The 18816-nt window shown below is 36.8% G+C and overlaps 1 protein-coding gene across 4 annotated transcripts in view; it reads right to left on the bottom strand.

The window, feature by feature from the left end:
- The window catches only part of DCL2 (dicer-like 2), a 538569-nt gene that overhangs the window by 242918 nt on the left and 276835 nt on the right, over positions 1–18816 (bottom strand). For all 4 annotated transcript variants that reach the window (XM_089402947.1, XM_089402946.1, XM_089402944.1 and 1 more), the window contains exons 13-14: positions 16226–16441; positions 15712–15941 (exon numbers count right to left, since the gene is read on the bottom strand). In XM_089402947.1, coding sequence (XP_089259073.1) covers positions 15712–15941; positions 16226–16441 — 446 coding nt within the window. The remainder of the gene's footprint in view (positions 1–15711; positions 15942–16225; positions 16442–18816) is intronic.

The following is an 18816-nucleotide window of genomic DNA, read 5'->3' as shown; positions in this document are numbered from 1 at the left end:
TTGTAATGAAAACTTAAAGACCAACTATTAAATTGATACATTATGGGGACATACTGGATTCATTATAGAGAAAATTTTAAAATCAACTATCAAATTGCTCACAATGGGATGCGATCGGGTTGTTAGACAAGCATCGACACAGACCTGTAGGAAAAAATTGAAAATAAAAACCAAAATAAAAAAATAAATGTATAAAGAAACAAAAATGAAAATACAACAACAGAAAACAAAAATTCAAATATTGAAAAAAAATAAAAACAATAAAAAAAACACAAAATACATAATACAAAAAATAATTTACTTTTTTTTAATATTGATAAAAAGAAAAAACAGTGAAAAAAAACACAAAAAATAATAAAAAGAAAGCAAATTTTAAATATTGGAAAAAAATAAATAAAAACAATAAAAAAACACAAAAATTAATAAAAAAGAAAACAAAAATTCAAATATTAAAAAAAAAAAACACAAAATATAAAACAAAACAAAATAAAAAATTAAAATATAATAAAATATTAAAAACACTAAAATTCATAGAAATAAATAAATAAAAACTTAGAAAAAAAAAAAAAAAAAAGAGAGACAAAAAAAAAAAAACTTTTAAAAATGTAAAAAGTAACATAAAATTAACTTATAACTATAAAAAAATTGGAAAAAGAAAATTTAAAAATATCATAAAATAAGTAAAAAATTAACAAAATAAAAATGAAAACATTTATTTTTAAGCAAAAAATAAAATTCAAATAAAAATCAATTTTTTAAATAATTTTTTTTTTTTAAACACAAAACATTTTTTTAAATAAAAGAAGAAATACATAGCTAAAAAAATTTTAAAATTTTTTTAAAAAAAATTAAAACAAAAAACTAAAAAATAAATAAAATAAATAAAAACAATTAAAAAAACGAAAAAAATAAAAAATAAATAAATAAATCCTTTACACCGGGCAGGGTTGGCCGCGAAGCGGGGAGGCTGCTGCAGGGTGCCTCTCCGCCCACGCCCACTGCCAACCCCGCCCGTGGTAAAGGAATTTTTTTCTTTTTTTAATTTTGTTTTAATAATCATTTTTTTAATTGTTTTTTTTTTCTTTCTTTTTTATTTTCTTTTTTTGAACTTTTGTTTTTTATTTTTATTTTTTAATTTTTTTTGTTTTAAATTTCTAATTAAAATTTTTTTTGTTATAAATTTTATTTTTTAATTTTTTTGTTTTAATTTTTTTTTTTTTGGTTTTTTTTGTTTTCTAATTTAAATATTTTTATTTTCATTATTTTTTTTTATTTTTTTCCCATTTTTTTTTTTGTTTTCTAATTTAAATATATTTTTTTATTTTTTTTTCAATTTTTTTAATTTTTATTTTATAAGGTTTATGATTTTTTTTTCAAGTTTTTTTTATTTATTTTTATAATTTTGTTTAGGTTTTTTCAATAATTATTATTATGTTATTGTAATTTTATTTTTTAACTTAAAAAATCGTTATGGATGTATTTTTTTTCTTTTGATTAATATTCAAATTTTTTCTTCAAATTTTATGTTTTTTTGAAATATATATATATATATATATATATATATATATTGAATTTTGTTTTACTTTTACATTTTTATGGGTGTTTTTAAATTTTTTTATGTATTTTTTTATTATTTGAATTTTTTGGTCATGTTTTTTTGGCTTTTCTTGTTTTTCACAAACATTTACAAAAATATCCACATTTAATACATAACAAAATTTAAAATATAAAAAGAAATCCTCTAAACAAAAAGGGTTGACGCAGCATCAACCCTTTTCAAAATCAATATGAACATCACTAACATTTAAAAAAGGTGTTCATACTTGCTACATAACAAAAAAAATTAAAGTGTCAAAAACCAACCCTCTAAAAAAAGGGTTGATGTTGTATCAACACTTTTCAAAATCAACGTGAAAATCACTAACATTGAAAAAAAAAATGTTCATGCTTCATACATGAGAAAATTTAAAGTGTCGAAAATATGCTCAAGAAAAAAGTTTATCCTAACATTACCACTTTTCAAAATCGGGTGATTTTTTGCTACCTCATAAAAACGGGTACGAGTTCACCTTCTCGTTCGATCGGTAACTATGTTTCATTTTTAAACAATGTTGAGAAATTACCATAGAACAAAAAAGTTATTCCATCATCAACACTTTTCATTTTCGTGTTGTTTTTAATCTTTTTAGGGTTTTTTGTGCTAAAGTTCTCGTTATGAGTTTACAGTTCTCGTTTCAAAGTTTACATTGTTCAAGGAAGACCAAACCCCCTTGTGGAAATATGTTACTAGGCTTTCCACAGGGAAAGGGGGTGGAACCACTAAATTTACATGCCCCCATTGCAAAATCACTTACATAGGTTCATAAACCCATGCAAGAAAGCATCTCTGTGGGAAAATGGCATGAGATGGAACTAAGCAAATAGGAATCAAAACCTATGGAAATGTGTTAACACAACAAAGAACCAAATATATAAAAGAAGTGGAGAATGCCCAATAAAAATCTAAAAGATCAAACACTGACTCTGAACATGACACCACTAGCCCACAATCACAAAATAAGAACTCCATCAGCATCTACTCATGATAGTGGATATGGAGGTAAAGGCACAGACATCCTTTTAAGGTGTAGAACAATATCAGAGTTTCTTGATCAATGGTGTAGGGATGATGTGGATGTAAAATTTTCCAATTTCTCTATGCATGTGGGATACCATTCAATGTTCTTCGATCACCTTATCGGCATGAAATGGTTTCCACCATCAATGATGCCCCTAAAAAATATGAGAGCCCTGGGTATGACAAAGCTAGAATCGTGGGACTTGATCGTGAAAAGGTCAAAATAACAAATGTTTTGGGTAGATTCACAAATGCTTGGAATGAGTATGGGGTATCTATTGTATCTAATGGTCGGACAAATGTAAAAGGCATGTCATCTATAAATGTTTTTGGTGTGTTTGTTACTGGTGCAGTCTTCTTTTCATCACATGATTACTCAGAAAAGTTCAACACTGACATCAACATTGCACAATCATTAACTCAAACAATTGAAAGTATTGGGCTATACAATGCCATTGAAGTCATCACTTATAATGCTTCTAATTGTAAGGCAACGACAACAATCATTAAGGATAAATACCCCAACATATTTTGGTCTAGTTGTTTGGTTCACACAATGAAAATTTTGATGCATAACATTATTAAGATCAAGGAACCTCAATATAGATGGATTGGTGAATTGTACAAGGGAGGCAAGAGAATGATAAAATTTATTACCAATCAGCTTTTCCATAATCACTCATGGTTGGAGCTACTAAAGCTTGGGAAGACTAGATTTGCTAGCTATTACCTCACCTTCAAGCGTTTTTTGAAGGTAAGAGAGTCATTGGCTAGCATGGTATCGAGTCCACAGTGGCAGGTATTAAAGGACAGGGTTGTAACCGCAACTAATAGGGGCGAGTTTGAAGAGGTGGAGGACACCACTCTTGATGGTTTGTTTTGGACAAATGTGAGGGATGTTTTGCAATACACCAAACCCATTTATAACATGATTTGTTTTGCAGATACAAATACACCGGTGATTGGGGAGGTGTATCAGTAGATGAATAACATGTTGGGGAAAATAAAAAATATTGTTTAGCCAAACGATCTCATCTTGTATGATCATATTCACAAATATGTGTGTGCACGATGGAATAAACTTAATGTTCCACTACATGTGGTTGATTTGGGGTAAGCATCGGATGTGCTCTAGCCATGAAAATTGGTGGAAAGACTACAGCACATGAGATCTCCAAAACCCGGAAATAGTTTGGACAAATTGTATCCAGGTTGGGAGATATTTTTAATGGAGTTCGACTTAGAAAAAATAAAATATTAATGGGTATTAATATAAAACTGAGTTAAAAGGTTCCAAAAGTCATGGATCAACCCAAATCTAATCTTAGCCATTGATTAGAGACTTAATCTCGGTCGTTGAAGGACCAACAGGGAAAGTATATGAGGAGGCTTGAGGGTCAGTTGGAGAGGCAACTAGGGCCAAACTCCATGTGGATCATCTTATTTATGGTAGTTAATATTTTTCTTAGATTCCTCTCATCGAGAGATGTAGGATTGATCTAAAAATCATCCAATTTTGACATGTATTCATGGAAATATGAATTTATTCGTATTTTTTGACAATTTGTCAAGGTCGTCTAGCAAGCATAATAGTGTTTTACACCCCCAGCGTATTCTCAACGTGGCATATAAGAGGAGACCTTGAGGCATTAGCAGACTCATCTCACCATCTCATTCCTCTCTCTCCTAGTCTCTTGGGTATGCGTAGGACGAAGACACTCACATGTGGGAGAAGGAAGGACACAGGCCAGTTTTGGGACAACGTTGACCTAGGGTTGACTGTGGAGTTGCAGGGCTATATTATGCATGTGTTTAACCAACGAATAGGAAGTTGACTACGTTCTTGGGTTGGGCAACCTCTCCTAGGCTAGCCGCATTGTTGGACAGCCTAGCGTTGACCTGTTGGAGCACATGTTCAGGACATCGTTGATTGGTTAGGGTTGACTGCAGTGTTGTTGTAGCATTAACTGTTCTTTGACCTCCTTGCATTGACTGTTTTGGGCTGCTATCTATTGTTGTTGGAGGCCAAGTTCTCCTATGTTGATTTAAGGTCTTTTGGGAGTTGTTTGATCAGCCTTGACCTTGCTAATCAAAGATTGTATTGATGCTGTTGTAAATCACAGATTTGTCATATTGTACTATCTCTCTCTCTCTCTGTTGAATTGTTGAAAAATATAAAAGAATTGATCAAAGGGTTTCCCCGCATTGGGGTTTGTCCTTTGTTGGTGCCACATCTTGTGTTTCTTGTCTTGGCTTGTCTTCTGTTGTTTACATTTATGTTCTATCTGCATTTTACTATCATGTTGATGTGATTACAATACTGGAAATTGATATTGGGCTAATAAGAAGATTTGAAGTAAATTTCTCTTAAGCATAGAACATACCATAATTTAACATGGTATCAGAACTAGGGTGAAAAAAAATCCGAAGCAAGAGAAATCTCCGAAGACAGTGTAAAAAAGTCAAAAAGCTTCATGGGTTCCTCATTGCACTTCCCCGCCGAAGACAAGCTCCGTGAGAAGTCTAACCATCACGAATGGAACATGTCTCTTGATCTGACATTGGAAGAGCACGAAGTGTTGGACTATGTGAGGTGTAGAATTACGTAGCCTCCATCAAATGCACTGGATGCTACAAGGAACAAGTACACTAAGGGTTAAGTCAAAGCAAAGATCATCCGGGACTCAATTTACAAGCGTCTGGTGGCCTACATTTTCGAGTTAAACACCTCCAAGGAGATCTACGATAGACTGGTAAGCTTGTTTAAAGTTAGTGATGCAAAGCAAGTTTTTTTCCTCAAAAGTACGCTAAAGGATATTAAGAAGGGCAAGGACGAGGATATTCAATCCTACTTCTTAAGGATCATTGAGATCAAGAATGATCTCCTATCAATTGGAGAAGTCATTTCTGACAGGGAACTAACTATCACTACCCTTGGAGGGCTCCCATCTGAATGGTATGTATTTAGAACCACTCTTCTCAACAATGATCAAATTCTGGGATTTGAAGAATTGATGGCGAGATGCATTCAAGAAGAGACAAGGATGGTGGAGCAAGAAATGCCTTCAAGCAAAGGCAATCCCACTTCTTTCTCCTCTCATGCCAAAAGGAGAAATAATTTTGGGTCTAAAGGTCACTTCAAAGGAAAGACTGGATCGAAGGGTGGAAGGAAGGGAAGATGCTTCGTTTGCAATAAATTTGGCCACTATGCGAGGGAGTGTCCAAATAGAAATGACACATCACATGATGATGATCAAAATCACTCCCGGGGCAACTCCAACCACAATCAAAGGAATGGCAGGTTCAATATCAAAGGAAAGAGGAATGCGGGAAATCAAGGAAGTGGTCAACCCTCCAAGAAAGCAAAGAACTCCAAGTATGAATAAAATGTTGTTAATAGTAAGCAAGATGAGTTTATCTGATATCGACCCTCTCCACTACCTCTCCTCCGGACTCGTTGGGAAATTGGCTTATAGATAGTGGTGCCTCAAGGCACTTCACTGGTTACAAGTAAGCACTCTCCAATCTGACAGAGAAGGAGACAAACTTGGAGATTATTCTTCAATTAAATTAGGGTAACACAATTCATTTGCAAGAAGTCCTATATGTACCTAATCTCAAGAAGAACCTGGTGTCCATTTCGGTAATAGAAGACGAAGGCTACAAGGTGGCCTTCATTGATGGCAAGGTACGTGTTTGGAAAAAGAATTTTAAAGATGTTTTCACTCTTGAGTTCCAATTTGACACTTTATATCAAGTTGGAGAAAGTCCGTTGGGAGTCATGTCTTGCGACACATCTCTTCAGTCTGAACTATGGCACCGGAGGTTTGTCCACCTTCATTATAAGGATCTACCCGATGTGAGACAAATGGTGACAGGGATTACCAAATTCAAAATAGAGCATGAAGGTGTATGTCCGGGATGTGCCGAAGGAAAGCGCAAAAGGGGACCATTACCCTCTAGCCATAGCAAGACCTCTGACATTTTGCAGTTGGTTCACTCCGACATATCTGGTATGATGCCCGTGAACTCTTTGGGAGGATATCTATATTATCTCACTTTTACAGATGATTATTCTCGCAAGACGTGGATATACTTCTTGAAAAAGAAAGATGAAGTGTTCTCTTGGTTTCGTCACATCAAATCCTTGATCGAGAATCAAACCGAGAAGAGGATCAAGATCTTAAGGACTGATAATGGGACCGAGTATGAATACAATGAGTTCCATGACTTTTGCAAAGAAGATGGCATTAAGAGGGAGACCACAACACCATACACTCCTGAGAAGAACGGTGTGGCGGAAAGGAAGAATTGTACGATTGTGGAAGTTGTTCGTGCCATGCTCCATGATCAAAGGTTTCCGAAGTTTCTATGGGCCGAAGTTGCGAACACCGCTGTATATGTTCAAAATCGATGCCCTCATCAAGCGTTGGATTCCAAGGCTCCCAAAGAAATGTTCACTGGTAAGAAACTTGATGTCTCTGATTTTAGAACTTTTGAAAGTCCCGTATATTTTCATATGCTGAAAGAGAAAATAAACAAATTGGGTGCATTTGGGAAGAAGGGAATCTTCGTGGGTTATAGCGAAAATTCTAAGGGCTATAGAATCTATGTGGCTGGTCAAAGGGAAGTCGAGATAACCCATGATGTCACCTTTGACAAAGATATGGCTCTTAGCAAGGTTGACAATCTTCCTATTTTAAGGAAAGATAAAGAAGCTGACACCAGGAAGCCGGATGAGAAGGAAGATGAGACGATGCCCGATATAGAAGAACATATGGATCCTATTGATCCCCCTCCGCAAGAGCCTTCCTCTTCTAGGAAGAGGTCCTCATGGCTAAGGGGGACTCTTGAAGATGCAGAGAGACATATTGCACCCAAAGGGGCTTTCCGTGAAAGTAAGAACCTGACCAGGTATCAGGGATACTTGACCATTATGAGCACCATCATTCTAAGTGAGCCTTCATTGTTCGAAGAAGCTGTGAAGCATCAAGTATGGAAGGATGTTATGAATGAGGAATACGAGTCCATCACAAAGAATGATGTCTTGGATGTGATCCCCAGACCCCAGGACAAAACAATTGTCACCTCGAAGTGGCTTTACAACATCAAGCATGAAGCTGATGGGAGTGTTAAAAAGTACAAGGCTCGCTTTGTTGCTCAAGGCTTCTCTCAAAAGGAAGGTGTAGATTGTGATGAGATATTTGCACCTGTTGCCCTATACACCACTATTCGCTTGATCATAGCCCTTGCCGCTTCGCAAGGATGGAACCTACATCAAATGGATGTCAAGACTGTGTTCTTGCATGGTTCGAATAAAGAGGAAGTCTATGTGGAATAACCCGAGGGGTTTGAGATTCATAATTGGGAATCTCATGTATGCAAGTTGAAGAAAGCTCTCTTTGGATTGAAGCAAGCACCCCGAGCTTGGTATGAAAGGATTGATAGCTACTTGATGAAGCTGGGATTCACTAGGAGTGAAGTCGATCCAAACCTCTACTTTAAGGTTGAAGATGATAAGCCTCTCATATTGGTGTTGTATGTTGACGACCTCTTTCTGAAAGGTGCAGACCCTCTCATTCACAAATGTAAGAGGGAGTTGGCTTCCAAAATTGAAATGAAGGACCTAGGACTGATGCACTCTTTCCTAGGGCTGGAGGTCTGGTAAAAGCCAGGAGAAATTTTCCTATCTTAAGGGAAAATGAGTGGTGAAGATATTGGAGAGATTTGGTATGGTGGACTGCAAGCCCGTGACTACCCCGATGGAGCTTAACTTCAAGAAGTTATGCGGTAGTGCTACCGGACCTACTTTGGGAAATGCTTCTCAGTATTATCAACTCATAGGAGGATTGAGCCTATATATGGTTGAGCCTCATCACTCACATTGGATTGGTGCCAAGAATCTTCTGAGATATCTTCGAGGCACAATCACTCATGGTTTGAGATACATTGCCGGAGATGTTAGGCTACATGGATATTCTGATGTTGATTGGGCACGCAGTGTGGTGGACCGAAAGAGCACTTCTGGGTGTTGTTTCTCTTTGGGTTCTGCCTCGATATCCTGGATGAGCAGGAGGCAGAAGCCAGTGGTTTTGAGCACCGTTGAAGAAGAGTACATTGCTGCGAGCATGGCCTCTTGTGAGGCTGTCTGGTAGAGGAATCTCTTCAGTGAGTTGTTTGGACATATGCTGGATATTACCGTGATCCTCTACGACAACCAGAGTGGGATTTGTTTATCAGAGAATCTCGTATTTCATGATCGCTCCAAGCACATCGATATCAGGTACCACTTTATCCGGGATATGGTACAACGAGGAGCAATAAGGCTCCATCATATTGGGACTGATGAGAAGGTTGTCGACATTCTGATGAAGCCCCTGGGAAAGGTCAAATTCTTGACTTTCCGAGAACGACTAGGAGTTGTGGAGAGACCCTCTTATGAGGGTCTTGTATGATGCATACATTGAGCTCTGGGAGCTCCAGGGGGGTTTGGGGTACTTCTTGGAGCGACGAGCGACCATAGGGTGACTCACCCTCCCCTAGTGGTGCGCTATGTACAGGGTGAATGATTCAGCCTTCCCCTGTGATACTCTATGGCGACATGTAAGCAGGATGAGTGGTTCATCTTTCTCTTGCCGAGACATCCTACCCATGCACTCTGGGACTCATGGGAAGTACCTCTCATCTGGCCAATGAGTAGGGAGACATCCTACCCATGCACTCTGGGACTCATGGGAAGTACCTCTCATCTGGCCAATGAGTAGGGAAATGAGGATAGGGACCATAGTAGTACCGATGGATGCATCGTGTATCTACCGTACTCCCTATGCTAGGATGACATTGATCTAGGATCAATTGGAACTGACTTTGGGTCAGTAAGAGTGATATAACTCACTCACTTTTGGAGCTGACTTCAGGTCAGTAAGAGTAATATAAATCTCTCTCTTTTTGGAACTGACTTCGGGTCAGTGAGAGTGGTATGACATACTCTCTTCATTGGGACTGACATCGGGTCAGTAAGAGTGTTAGTGGGCACTTTCTTTTATCTGGGACAGACTTCGGGTCAGTAGAGGATGGTATGATACATTCTCGATCATTTCTTCTTCTTCATAGTTCAGCAAAGCCGAGCAGTGCAGGGTAGTGCATTTGATGGCAGAGATATTACCGACAAACAAATGGATTAGCAAATGGAGCTCTCCCTAGTTGAGAGGGAGTGTTAAAATTGGAAACTAGGCCAAACTCCATGTGGGTCATCTTATTTATGGCAGCTGATAATTTTCTTGGATTCCTCTCATCGAGAGATGTAGGATTGATCTAAAGATCATCCGAATCCGACATGTATTCATGGAGATATGAATTTATTTTTATTTCTTGATAATTTGTCAAGGTCGGCTAGCAAGCATAATAGTTATTTACACCCCCAGCTTATCCTCAACGTGGCATATAAGAAGAGGAGACCTTGAGGCATTAGCACACTCATCTCACCATCTCATTCCTCTCTCTCCTAGTCTCTTGGGTATGTGAGGAGAAGGAAGACACTCACACATGGGAGAAGGAAGGACGCAGGCCAGTTTTGGGACATCGTTGACCTAGGGCTGACTGTGGAGCAGCAGGGGTATATTATACATGTGTTTGACTAGCGAAGAGGAAGTTTACTGCGTTCTTCGGTTGGGCGGCCTCTCCTAGGCTAGCCGCATTGCCAAACAGCCTAGCGTTGACCTATTGGAGCACATGTTTGGGACAGCGTTGATTGGTTAGGGTTGACCACAGTATTGATGTAGCATTGACTGTTGTTTGACCTCCTTGCGTTGATTGTTTTGGGTTGCTATCTATTGTTGTTGGAGGCCGAGTTCTCCTAGGTTGATTTAAGGTCTTTTGGGAGCTATTTGATCAGCCTTGACCTTGTTGCTCAAATATTGTATTGCTGTTGTTGTAAATCACATATTTGTGATATTGTACTATCTCTCTCTCTCTGCTGAACTATTGAAGAATATAGAAAAATTGATCAAAGGGTTTCCCCGCATTGGGGTTTGTCCCTGGCTGGTGCCACATCTTGTGTTTCTTGTCTTGTCTTGTCTTCTGTTGTTTACATTTATATTTTACCTGCATTTTACTATCATGTTGATGTGATTGCACTACTGGAAATTGATATTAGGCTAATAAAAAAGATTGGAAGTAAATTGCTCTTAAGCATAGAACATACCATAATTTAACAGATAGGTTTTCTGAATACCTGTTTCCGAATAGAGAGGTATTAGTGCCGATTGTTTTTCTCTGTCGGGTGAGCCAGTTTGGCACCCAGTTGTACTCAAGGAAATACTGCATAATAATAAACCCTCATAATAGTTGCACTGGTTTTCCCACATTGGGTTTTTCCGTGGATGAGTTGTCCAAAAATAACGGTGTCACTTGCGTGTTTGTTTTCTTTCAGCTGTTGATCTGTAGTTGTTAAGATTGTATTGTGTTTATTTCATTATTTATATGTTTTAAATAACTTGTTCAGAATTAACAAGTAGAATAAATAAACCAGAAGAATACAGATTAAATTTCTAATGGATAGACTTGGAAATTTCAACACATGCATTGGCGTATAACCTTATGCCAAAATACTACTCTCCATGTTGGTTGGGAAAACCTACACCTAGGGGTGGGGTTAGGACCAAACCCCATACAGATCCAAAGGTACAAGTTGGGTGAATGGCAACATTAAACAAGTTAGTCCCTGGCAGGGAGGAGTGTGATAGATTACATGGAGAATTAGGCAAATACTTCAGCCAAACTAGAGTGTTTGGTTCTTTGCATGCAATTGAAGATAGGGACAAAATGGATGTTCTCACATGGTGGAACATGTTTGGCGCCAGGGGACCTTTGGCAAAATTGGCAATAAAATTGCTTTCACATGTCGTTAACACTTCTTCTACAAAGAGGTGTTGGAGTACCTATAGATCATCCATAATGTGAGAAGAAATTGCATCAATGAAATCCAAGTAGAAAGCTTGGTTTTTGTGCACTACAACTTGAGGTTGTTGACACATTATTGTGAGTGGGCTCAAGCTGATAGATCATATATGACTTGGGACAACAACCTAGAGGAGGATAATTTGGAGGATGGAGCTATACATGTAGAAGAATTGGAAGCAAAGTTTTTAAAAGATGATGAAGAAGTAGAAGTCGCAACAACAGTTGCATCAACAACATCATCCATGCCACCCCCATCATCCTCTAGCAGCGCTGAAGTTGCATGGGCACCAGCTCTGTTTTTGCTGCCACCTCCATTTGCAAAATTACGTGGAGGTCATGTGCCTTCTAGTTCTGGACATGGTCGTCCCACTATGCATGAGGAGACACATGGATCATCCTCGAAGAAACTAGAAGTTTCTCGCAGAAAGAAGAGATAAAGTTTAAATTTACATGTCATTTCTAGTTTGTACTTTCTAGTATTTTTTATAACTATTGACTCTTTCATATTTATTATGGTATTTTTTTAAACAATATACGACAATTTAAGTTGGAAGTTTGAAGCTGACATTTATAACTCATTCGTAATGATTCATGAATTATGAATATGATGCTTCATGAAACACTTCATTTCATGTTTGAAACCTTGATATTCTTAGTTATAGTTTGGTTACTGGTAAAGGTTACAAGTACAACTTTAGTGATGACAAATGTTATATATTGAATTTTGAAACTTTGAAAATTTAAGGTTGATGAGAATCGAGATGTTACAACTTGTGGACCTATCGTTGATTAAGTATAACTTATTAACTACTAGATGAGCGATGTTATATGGTTTAATCCATGTTTTTATGTTTTTTATCACTAATTCATCATTCTACATGCTTTTGTTGACATATATACATCAAAATATATATAAAAATATGTAATATCCTCAATTTTGATTTTTTATTTAATAGAATTAATGAAGTTTGTTGGGCAAGCGCTAAACCTAGCACAATTTTGTAATCTGGGCATTGAAGACATTTTGGGTACATGGGGCTTGGGAGAAATCCAAAATTCCAAGCTTAGTGAAATGTGGAGGCCACCCCTCATGGAATATGCACCCATTAGAGGAAAAGTCAATTGTGTGGAAAGGGGGTTGAAATAGTTGGCTAAGGGACCCACAAGGAAAAGTGAGGCAACAATTATAAATAGGGGGTTGAAGGCAGCATAGAGCATTTTTTGATAATTTTCCATTTACACATTGTTGCTCAAGTTGTTCAGCTGAGTCACAGGTGTTGTTTAGCACCAGAGGTTTCCAAGGGGAAATCTCACCCTCTTCTTCGGTGGACCACGAGTGCCACCCTAGGGAGGCAAATTCTACTCTTCTTTGGTAGTTGGGAGGATACCACGCAGTAGCACGAATTTCTGGCACCAATGGGACGTAGAAAAGGGAGCTACGCAAGGCTTGGAGAGGTATTGTGCCAGAGAGGAGATTTGTTGTTGCTGGGTTATTTTCTCACACAAATACTTGTCGGAAGGAGGAAATTTCCAGGAGCAGAGGTGCTTTTCTCAGCAGAACGAATTGGTGTGGTTGGGCCTGCGTCTTTTTCCCAAGACTGCGCAAGTGGTTGTGGAGCTATTTGTGGGGAGGCTCAATGAGTGGGATTGAGGAGCTGGAATTGTTTGGGATTTGATTGGAGGAGAGTTCCTAGCCTTTGAGGAGCAGAAAACGCCCCAACTATCACAGGCGACATTTTCCAGCAGTAGAAGAGGGCCAAGCATTTTGGGGTCAATTTTGGAGCGTCAAAACTAGGACAAAACTCTTTCTGGGCTTTTTTGGGCTTTTGACAAGGATCTTAGAAATAATTTGGCAGAATTTTTTAGGCAAATTTGAGGGGTCAGAAAAGGATCCCAACTCAGCCAACAGTAGTATATTGGGCCAAACAATTTTGGGGTCAATTTTGGAGCGTGAAAACTATGACAAACCCTTTCCAAGTTCTTTTGGATTTTTTACAAGGATCTCAGAAATAATTTGGCAAAATTTTCTAGGCAGATTTGAGGAGTCAAACAAGGATCCCAACTCAGCCAGCAGCGTATTAGGCCAAACAATTTTGGGGTCAATTTTGGAATGTCAAAACTAGGACAAACCCTATCTGGATTTTTCTAGGTTTGTTGAGGAGAGGCAAAGATTAATTTGGAAAAACTTTCTAAGCATTCTAGAGGGCTCAAACAGGTGTCTCTTTCCGGCCAACAATGCATTTTTCAAGGGCAGCGCAGAGCACAGAGGAAAAGTCACTTCCCATCATCTGGGCACCTTGTTTTCTCACCTGGGATTTGTCTAGCTTACCTTTAGCAAGCCCAGGTGCACTTGTTCTTGCCTATTGTACTACTACCACGATTTATAATAAAATGGCTCAACTTCTTTGGGAGTAAATTATTAATGTGTTGATATTTTGCGGTGTTTTGATTTTTGGTTGCATGTAAGAAATTTATGGTTGTTATTACTTAATATTTCCATTAGGAATATTATAAAATATATATTATATAAAATCCGCTCCTAAACTCGCTCCTGATCTGAGAGCTTTTGAAAACGTCGCTCCCCACTCCCAATTCCCACTTTCGCTCCCGCTTTCAAGCAGCCTTGGTTCCATACCCTCGTAAATGTAAAAATCTAATGGAAACACTGCAATCCCCCCAATCCTGAAATCCTAAAAAAACTATTAAATTTGTTGGATTTTGAGTGAGGTCTAAAATTCTACTTCCTCCATATGAAATCCAATGAAGTCAGAACCACTCTCAAACATCCTGAGTCATTTCATGGTAATGTTAAAAATTTAAATAAAAGGATTTCATTTTAAGACTTTAACATTCTCATGAATTGCATAGTAATAACAAGGCCATATGCTTGAATATTAGGCTGCCTGAGACAAAAGTTTTTGTTTTTTCTTAAAAAAAATTACACTTGGAAATCTTTGGTCAAACTATATGGAACTGGCTAGTTCAGTGAAAAAAGGTCGGTTCGATACCAAACAGGCCAATTCCATTACAGAACCGGCGTGTTCAGCATCGAACCGGCCATTTCAGGTTTTGAACCTCAAACTAGACTGGTTTGGCCCCCAAACAGTCGAACTGGCTTATTCCACTGGTTCCGGTCTGGTTACGATAACACTGATCATCAGAAAAGCTCTCACCGAGCTAGACCTAATGGTTACAGTAATATCTATTTCTGCATGTTTTACCAAATAGCATTTTGTAACCCACTATTATGTTGATTAAAACGTCGTTAACAGAACCCATAACTCATAATAATTTAAGGGTGTGGTAATTAGTGTTACAAAAACTAAGCGAGACAATCATGTCTCTCATTGAACAAGTGTGAATACAATCAAACATTATTTTCCTACATGCAACTGTTTTGTAAACATTTTTCAGATAGAGAAGATTGGCATGTAAAACATGTAACCTACAATTATGAGAATACTTATCTTCCATTTTGTTGAACGACAAGTATGAAAAATGCATCCTAAATCTAAGCCTAACATACATCTGAAAGCATGCAAGAGACTGCCAATTCACTTTTACTGATCCCTCGGAAATGAACACCTTGCAAAATCAATTTACCAAACATCTTGACAAATTTTGTTTGAAGAACTACAGTGCGTTAGAGTTGTTGGCTTCATCTCGTACAATGATTCTTCAAACAAGGACAAATTATAACATTACGTATAAGATCATGTGGAATCATATTACTTTGTTTAACCAATTTCTAGGAGATAAGCATATATTCAACCATACTTTCATAATAAATGCAGTAAATTTACCCTAATAGTTAATCTTTGTACAAATATTTCTACGCCTGAAAAGAGGGAAAACAAAATATTTAAGTGTCAATATTATCATGTTAATCATCATAGAATGGATTTTATTAAGTACATTGCACCTAGTCTCACTTACAGCTACCAAATGCAATTAATTGTGCTCAACAATTACATATATTCCTATAAGCCATACATAAAGAAGAGATACGATAGCACAATGCCACAAGCAAGATGATTAATTGGCCTAGAATAGTTTGTATGATTTATTGAAGCACATGAAAGAGTTAATGGTAGAACAAATCAAACATTCATGTATGATATCCAATAGCATACCTTTTCCCTCTTGTAAGTCCTCATCTTCTTCTTCCCTTCTTGGCAGAAGATAATTTGTCAATGCTCCAACTTTATGGAGCTGTTTGCAGGCCTCCAGACAAGCTAACTGCTTCAACAGATTGATGTCTCCCTGAATCTCAATTCTAGAGATGGGACAATTCGTAGGCAGTTCCATAATGCACTCAGCAGTTGCTTTGTTCATATGAAAAACTGGCCGAGGTGTATAGTATCTGAGAACATTGGCCACAAAACCATTATTCTGTAACCTCTAAGCTGACTAAAATGTTAATACACTCTTCATAAAAGGTTGACAGAACCGAACAGATTTTAATCTTTGAGAAACTATCAAATAACCTTAGCATAATAATGAAAATAATCAGCACAGAGAAAGAACCATTGTTTTCAGTAGCATATGCCCTTTGAGATAACTATTTGGCACCTATGATTCACAATCGAAGCTACAAATTCAGAGGAAGAAAATGTTTCATGGATGTGTAAAGCTTCTAAAACAAACCTGTCTCCAGGCAACTGTGAGCAATACTTATCGATCAATGCTACGCTTGAATTCAATGTAACTATTGCTCCTGACTCTACACAAAAAAATTCTTCAGATGACATCGAGTCTACATGATTATGAGATGGAATGACGTATCTCTTTAAAGCCGTTTCTCTCATTATTTCCACATTTGCAAGAAGTTTATCAAGCTTTCTTTTCTGATCAGCATCATCCCTAGAAAAACACAAATGAAGCAACAATGAATGCATCATAAAGTTCACTTTCAAAGCATGACAGAATTTGATGCCATGTGTTTTCTTCGTTAGATCTACATTACAGGGATCTTCAAAACATTAAGTTACATAATCCGTACAGACAAAATATGTCTATTTCAGCCCAAAACTAGCAAGCACGATTATACAAATAGAAATAGATTCTGGAACTACAGAAAGATGGACCAAAAGACATCCAAATTATTTCCTTTTTGCATAGATGCTATAAGTGACTAACTAAATATTTTTATTTATTTGATAAAATTTCAGATATCATACTCTAGAGTCTAAGCCAAACAACCTCAAAGATCATGGCAGATAGAAGATATAATTGCTGACTTCACTCCATGACGTCACTCTATCATTAACTCCTTGAAATTATCAAATGGAATTTTGAGAAGGATTAAATCATCCAGCTCATTGTAATCCGTGAATAGATACCCTAATAAGGTAGCCATAAAACAAAAATATTCCACCCCATAAATTGATGGTCCACTGTATTGCATCCTAACTGTCACAGCATATATGAGTATTGAATTGACAGCTCTATGCAAACAAATCCTTCCATTAGAACCAAATATTGAAAGGGAAATCAGAGAAATGCCACTTAAATAATTATCTCGAGTAATGTGGCTTTCAATAGGCTATTTATAATTAATCTATGTTGCACTGAGTTTTGGGGAGGGGTTATACAGGCACAAACAATAGCAATCCACTGCGAAAAGTTTTGGAGACAAGCACAAAAAAAAAATTATATATATGTAAGTCAACTTTAGAGAATTTAAATAATTTACCATCCTAGATCATCTTAACCCCGGATCTATTAAGCGCTGAGAGGGATCAAATCTCTTTCATAGTAAAAGAGGTTTGTATATCAAGAAATTTGATACCTCTCTACGACAGGCTGGTATGAATATTAATCTTTTAATTTTAATATTATTATTATTATTATTATCCAATTTTAAGGTCACGGCAAGCCTTATTATTATTTTACTAGATGTTTTCTAACATGGAATTGAAAAGAAAATTAATATTTTCAAATATTGCAACTTTGATATGGTTTTTCCTTTTAAAGATTCATATTACAAATATTTAATTAAAAGAGATATTAAAATATTTTGGAGTAGTATTTTCGATTCTTAGTGTTGAATTGTATTGTAGTGTTTTTTATTTATATGGTGATTTTTATTTTTTTGGGCAGACATTAAATATTTTTATTATTTTATTGGAGAGGTGACATACTTACACATCACCTACATACTGGGTTGTAGAATGCGCCTCTCGGCACAATAAAGCATTATAACTTATAAGCCAAACTTTCATGTCTAGCGGCTATCACATCCTCATTGACCATATAAAAGATTTAAAATTGGTTTTAATCCAATCCCATAATAGGCTAGATAAAAATATGGACACTATTTAACGCCATATACATGGCAATTGAGATCTTCACGCCAACATATAAATGGCATTTAACATCCTAGCCATGGCTAAGAATTTACAAAGTTCAAAAGCATTTATTCAGCACCATGGTAGCAACCAAGCTCATTGATTGAACATTCATCTTAATCTATGCATCTAAACAATTTACTTTCATTTTATGAAGCACCAACTAAAGGGAGATATAATAGGGAAACACTATTAAAAATTATAATTTATATGACTTGCCAAGTTGCAACAAGTGCCTACCATAAGCTGTGGATGGTCCCCATCTATCATCAAAATCTGCGTGAAGCCACATTGAATCTAGATCCACCTCCTAGATGCTGAACGTGCCCTCAGATTTTGGATAGGAACCTATCAGGTGCGGGTGCGGCGGGTAAAAGCCCGCAAAATGATGATATCTCTAAGGAGGAAAATTGAACTAAGCTGGCATACAGGGCCTAGTACAGATCCCAATTGATGCCATTTAGAGCATAATGTGACAAGGCTAGATGGAAATAAAAGGCAACAATCAAATTGTCTCTAGGAAGAGGGGATATACTAGAGATCTGGGTCCACATGAATCTGGAAAACTCATTAGTGACAACCATGTAAACTCTGCCCCACGAAGTATTGCATGTCAAACAACCCGCGTTGTCAAAGCCTCGAACATCACCCAAGCTCTGTGTCTCCTACCCAATGTTGATAATATTGGTATCGGCAAGGGTCCAATTAACATCTTATCGGAAATATCGACATAATATCGGCAAGCATAAAAAATGCATAATATATTTATTTATTTTCAGATTTTTAAACATATAAAGCAATAACAACATGAAATAAACACATTGGCATATAAATATGAAGAAAGCACTGATATATATGATGTCAAATAGAAATGATATATCAAAGGCG

The sequence above is a fragment of the Pinus tabuliformis genome, chromosome 2_1 (genome assembly GCF_031772625.1).
Source record: "Pinus tabuliformis cultivar Carrire ecotype Pingquan chromosome 2_1, CPIR1, whole genome shotgun sequence".
NCBI lineage: Eukaryota > Viridiplantae > Streptophyta > Pinopsida > Pinales > Pinaceae > Pinus > Pinus tabuliformis.
This window is presented reverse-complemented; position numbering and strand designations above follow the sequence as displayed.